Here is a 6058-nt window from a genome sequence, read left to right on the forward strand (position 1 = left end):
ATGGCTATGCAACCAACCTACATCAGGTGCTGCTATTGTGATGTCTTGAGATGAGTCTAGATAGCCGTGTTTCTTACTGCGTCTATGGTAGTATTGGTTTTATTACAAGATTTAAACTATTTGATGTTTGAATCATGTACATAAATAAATGATTATAAGGAGTATTGCTTTTTTTTTTTTTTTTTTTAGTAATAAAATATTAGTAAGTCCAGGAATAAACAGCCTAATAGCATTTGTCAGACTAAATTTGAGAAGGATAGTGCTAATCCCCTGGAAACGTGTCCTTATTAACAATTGAAATTAATAATTATGTATATAATCATAATAATAATAATAAGAATAATAACAATAAAAAAGATAACAATAAAAAGTATTTATTACTAACTCCAATTACTTAGGTTCTAAATTCTGGTTATCAATTAATATTAAAAAAAAATTCAACCCTTTAAAATGCCATATGGTCAATTTAACAACCAATACATTGTTTCAGCTTCCAAACCTAATGCAATGTTATCAACAGGGGCTCCCAGGTCATGTGATCCTCTGACACTTATGATTGACAATATTCTGTTATAGGAATACCCTATTTAATAACTAATTTTTCCAGCTAGTTTCATCACAAGTAACGACTCCCTTATAGTTTTCTGGTCTTTCTAGGTCTTGCTGTTGGATTGACACTGTGTTACTTACTGTGTTGCTTATACGGTTAGCGATTTGTCCTATTTTCGGAGAACTAGAGGCGATTAGTCAAATTCTATCTTGACTGTCTCCTGGTTTTCTACCAAGGACATTGGTGCAGTTTTGCACCCGGGCATTAAACAACCATGCCCTTTTGGAAAAAATCGAAGAAATATCATGTCTCCCAAATTCCTGATAAAGGAAATCTGATGGGAGACATACCAACTATGGAGGAGCCTAACATCTCACTCCAGAAGTTTTCTGTCATCAAAGATATGGCAGATGAAAAATCCAGCGATCTTAGTCACAGCAAATATTGTGACATTACGTCAAAGAACACCAAGAAGAGCGCATTCAGCCTGCTGACCCGCCTGCGCTCCAAAAATATCCGTAAAAGGTATGTAACTAATAATTCTCATACATTGCTCAGATATCCAGAGCTGTGGTATAACAGTCACTAGATCTTTAATTCTCCCCATATCTTCACAGAAACTTTGGCAGCAGTGCTGTGATCGGCGCTAGAGAACTGGATCGCTATTTCCCAGATAGACGGTTGAGACTATATGTTGCCACCTGGAATATGGAGGGAAAGGTGAGAAGTAATGTACAATATTTATTGTGACCCATCAGTGTGCCCGAGCTCAAGTTGGATGAAATGGGCCAGTAACCATGTCTCTTTAGTTTGTAGTTGAATATTACACAGACAGGTTATATTCTACCCTATGTCAGTTGAGTTGGCGCTCTTTGTATACAATATTAATGTTTGTATATTTTGAACAGGATTACCCGCAAAATGTGGAGGATCTGCTGTTACCATCAGATGATACGAAAGACATTTATGTTATTGGCGTTCAGGAAGGATGTCCAAACAGGTAAGTCTTCTCAGGTTGTCTTACACCAGCCTATGACTGCAGATGGACAGCAGGGCGGCTGATACAAATTCTCTCTCAATGCTCTACTTATTGTATTATCACTCCTTAATTTTCAAAATGTATCCCCAGAGGTTATTATATGGAGTGTTGATACAGATGAGTTGAGTATCTTAATCTTGTGTCATTTATTAATATGTAAATCTGAAATTGTGTCTTCTTGTAGACGGGAATGGGAGATAAAATTACAGGAGACCCTTGGACCACACTATGTATTATATCACTCCTCCGGGCTCGGAGTCCTGTATCTCACCATCTTTGTTCGACGGGAACTAATCTGGTTCTGCTCAGGTAAGATTCACATTCCTACGTCTACATAAGAAGTCTTGAATGTAGTCATTAGCTGGAACATCTTATTTAGTTATTAGAATTAGATGCCTAAGAGCTTGGCTCTCAGATTCTTGACTTCTGAGTATTGGAGATCTAAAAGTTCACACCACAGTTACAAAGTATGAAATTATGTTCTAGTAATATTTCCATAGTTTAATTGGAAATAATTTCTATTCCATTGTTGCATGTAGTACTCTTAACCACTGACCCGTCTTTTTGTGTTTCATTTCTTATACAGAGGTAGAGCACACTCATGTAACAACCAGGCTATTCCACCATGTGAAAACTAAAGGAGCCTTGGGTGTTGCCTTCACCGTTTTTGGAACATCTTTCCTTTTTATTAATTCACATCTGAGATGTAAGTATTTACAATATTAACATATGACCATGTACAGTTTTACTTTGCATAAAATTGCTGCTATTTGATAATTAACTGAAATATATGGGATGATATGAAGAGATCTGTACTTATAATGTTTTGGTAAAAATAAAAGGTTTGTTCCAGTTTGATCAAACTTTTTCTAATCTATCAATCTCATTCTATGTTGTGAGTGGCCAGTAATACAGATACACGCAGGTACAATTAGTGCAGGAGGGGGTGGCGGCGGCTGGTTTCAGTTGCGCCGCCTCCCCCTCAGAGAGGCAGCAGGGCGGACGGTGCGGCCGTATAATCCCTCACACCCACCCCTCCTCTCCATTAGCGGCGGTGGCGCGCTGCAATGTGTTTTTTTGAAAATAATATGTGATTCGGACCGCCCATATGATCATCCGCCACTGCTAATATGTATTTTTTTGTTGGCAGTTGGGGCAGTCAGCAAGAGGATCCAGGACTATAAAACCATCACTGAGGGTCTCCGTCTGCCTCAAATTATTCCGGAAAGAATCAACTCCAATGCCTGTGAGTATTACTTATGTGGTTGAACCTATGGATCCTTTTATCTCTCTATTTGTCTCCGTTGAGTCTAATGCAGTCATGTGCTATAATTTTTTTATTTATTTTTCATTCTACAGTGGACGTCACCAGCCGCTTTGATCGGGTGTTTTGGTTTGGAGACCTCAATTTTCAGCTTAAAGAGGACAGAAAAAATGTGGAATCTCTTCTGCAGAAGATCGAAGGAAAAGATATGTCCAGTCTCCTCAAACACGACCATCTGAATGAAGCCAAGAACAAGGGTATATTTACTAGTAGACAGATCTCTATCACTCCTCAACATTCATTAAAGGGGTTCTCCACCTTCTGACAACTGATGACCTATCCACCGGATAGGTCATCAGTATATCATCGGTGCGGGTCCGACACCTGGACGCTGCACCGTTAAGCTGCTCCAGTGGCCTGCGGGCACCGGATGTTATGGCACACAATGCTATGTACGGAGCCGGAAGCAGTTGGCTCCTTACATAGCATGGCTGCCATGATGCATAACTGCAGGTCTGCCTCCTATTCACTTGAATAGGAGCAGAGTTGCAGTACTGCAGCTCGGCTGCAATTCCGTGGCCGGCGCCAACTGCATCCGGCATGTACATTCGGTGCTCAAAGGCACCGGACCAGCTGATTAGTGCAGGGTCCGGGTGTCGGACCACCACAGATCATGTACTGATGACCTATCTGGTGAGTATGTCATCAGTTGTCAGAAGTTGGAAAACCCCTTTAATACCACAACCACTTCCACAGATTAATACAAATCACTGAAATGATGGTTGATATGTTCCCCAAATTCTTATATAGTGCTAAAATTATCAATTGCTCCTTTTTTTTTTTAATACTGACAACTTTTTTTTCTTTCAACTTAAGGGTCCATATTTCTAGGGTTCAAGGAGCACACCATTGATTTCCCTCCTACATATAAGTTTGACATTGGCACAGACACCTATGATACATCAGCAAAGCAGAGAATTCCATCATATACTGTAAGATATCTTATTTCCAGGTCTACAGAGCTTGAGAGACAATAGAATCCATGGGCCAGAGCACCCATTATATAATGAATCCCCTCCCCCAATGTAATTAATTGTTATTATTATAGCTGGAAGAGTAATTTCTTATGAACAAAGCTTTCACTTAATTTTACTTTTATGTAGTGAGTTTGTCATCACAGTTTCCCAGTGTAATATGTCGTTGCCCAGCATGGGTCAAGGATACTTATTTAATGAAATCTGTGTGACCAAGTCAAACCTAAAATGTAATAAAGTCTCAATATTCTGCAATATAAATAAAGTTGGCCCAACATTTAGGTCTGTGTTGTTTTGCAGTTTAATAATATATTATAATATGATTTCACTAATGATATTTGTTATTTTCATGACCTCTACAGGACAGGGTGTTGTTTAAAAGCCAATGTGAGGGAGATGTGCGAGTCCTGAGATACGACTCTTGCCCTGTTTTGAAGACCTCAGACCACCGACCTGTTTTTGGCATCTTTGAAGTAAAGATCAGGCCTGGTTCAGATGAGTAAGTCATGTTTTCCTCCATATTGTTGGTATGATACTTTCAGTAGCCGTCATTACTACATGGTCCTTATAGCCAGAGCTCACACTTTGGGGCAGGTGGCTGTACACCTTGGTAACAGTACTGGAGGATTATAGGATGTGAAACTAAGCAAAGTGTGGTTACCTGCTAACATTATCATATGTCTTACATAAATATATTTCTCATTCCAGCATCCCCTTGGCTGGTGGACGCTTTGATCGTAAAATCTATGTAACGGGCATTAGGAGGAAAGGACAAAAAAAATAGCTGCATCTGTTCATGTCCTTACAGGTAAGAGTTTTGTAGTTGTCTATTATGTTTTCGGTGAAAATGTTCTTCCATCTCTTAGGTTTTCCTCTGTATCTGTAATTTATTTTATCAACTAATTTAACTAAAGTGTAAATAAGTGTTTTCAATCTTAAAATTCCAACTCCTTGTATTCAGACACTTTTTCATTTCTGAATGAAGGTTGTGGGCTTTGAGGAACAACTTCCCCAACTGTAAGCATGTATGTAGTATAGTACAATGAGTTTCCTAAAGGAACCTGTCATCTGAATGGATGGAACAACTGGATTTTATGATGCATTAGCTTCTAAGCAAAAATGATGGATACAAGGAACATTGTTATTGATGGAAGACATTACTTGGCATCTTGCAGGACATTCTATCAATGCTGATAGAAAGGTAAGTTCCTCTGGATGTGTCACCTCTCTATATTTATCAAGCAGCCTGAATGATCAATATTTAATAGGGTTGTGTGCTTCTCCCCCCAGAACAAGTCAGCAGATATCAACAGAACATCAACACCAATAACAACCAAGGGCAGAATCCGCCATCTTACAAGAATTCCAATGGCGAGACTTAACATTTCTACAACATCTGTCACAGAAGAGACATCAATGTGGTCACCAGGGCATCAATATCACCCAGAAGACCAGGTTCAGAACAGGACAATATGTCATCTCTTCTTGTGTCTGTGGAATCCAGATTTTCTACCCCTTACTGATACTACAGTATATACTGTGACATATTCCGTAGTTTTTGTTGAATCTTGTATTACCATCATCTTTACCATTATATATTTTGATCCACAAAAACCTTAAATAAATCTTTAACATCAATCCATAAGTGTGACTGGTAATTGTTATGTGCGTGGCTGTAACTTAACACAGTGTATACATTTCACCTAACCGACCCTTCACAGCGCTATTTGTGTGACATCGCGTTTAATCCAGTGGTAGGTGACAGGACATTGTATCATATGTACACAATACAGAGTGTATGGAACGTGCCGCCATATGTACAGGAGTGACAGGAGATGTAAAACATTGATATATTTGATAGTTGCTTAACCCCTTAAGGACGCAGCCTAGTTTGGGCCTTAGGGCTCAGAGCCCATTTTTCAAATCTCATTGGTGTGCAAGAGCACTAATGATCCCAATTTCCCAGCTGCTATTGAGTTGTTGAATTTATTAAAACTTAACTTTTATTATTTTAATTTAGAAATGAAGCGCAGCAGAGAGAAGAAAGACGTACAACATTGAGGTGAGTTAAAATGGTTCCAAGTCGGTTAGCGTAACGTTTGAGATCCAATGTGTATTAGGGTCTCATAAGAATAAAGTGGCAGGCGCAGTCAGCAGCTGCAGACTGCTAG

General features: G+C 39.0%; 1 protein-coding gene across 1 annotated transcript; it reads left to right on the top strand.

Annotated features, from left to right (window-relative positions):
* Window positions 1-694: 694 nt before the first annotated feature.
* LOC142741828 (phosphatidylinositol polyphosphate 5-phosphatase type IV-like) lies at window positions 695-5462 on the top strand. The gene is made up of 10 exons (XM_075851157.1): window positions 695-1075; window positions 1168-1270; window positions 1459-1550; window positions 1774-1898; window positions 2176-2295; window positions 2949-3110; window positions 3730-3845; window positions 4250-4386; window positions 4596-4695; window positions 5178-5462. Exons 1-9 carry the CDS (start codon window positions 825-827, stop codon window positions 4669-4671), a joined length of 1182 nt encoding a protein of 393 aa, XP_075707272.1. The 5' UTR covers window positions 695-824; the 3' UTR covers window positions 4672-4695; window positions 5178-5462.
* The last annotated feature ends 596 nt before the right edge of the window (window positions 5463-6058 follow it).

The sequence above is a fragment of the Rhinoderma darwinii genome, chromosome 2 (genome assembly GCF_050947455.1).
Source record: "Rhinoderma darwinii isolate aRhiDar2 chromosome 2, aRhiDar2.hap1, whole genome shotgun sequence".
NCBI lineage: Eukaryota > Metazoa > Chordata > Amphibia > Anura > Rhinodermatidae > Rhinoderma > Rhinoderma darwinii.

What these genes read in the sequence shown, in the direction of transcription:
- LOC142741828 (XM_075851157.1), top strand. Translation starts at nt 825, where the DNA reads ATGCCCTTTTGGAAAAAATCGAAGAAATATCATGTCTCCCAAATTCCT. An exon ending in ACTAATCTGGTTCTGCTCAG is followed by an intron (nt 1,899 to 2,175) that starts GTAAGATTCACA and finishes TTTCTTATACAG; the next exon opens with AGGTAGAGCACACTCATGTA. An exon ending in TATTAATTCACATCTGAGAT is followed by an intron (nt 2,296 to 2,948) that starts GTAAGTATTTAC and finishes TTCATTCTACAG; the next exon opens with TGGACGTCACCAGCCGCTTT.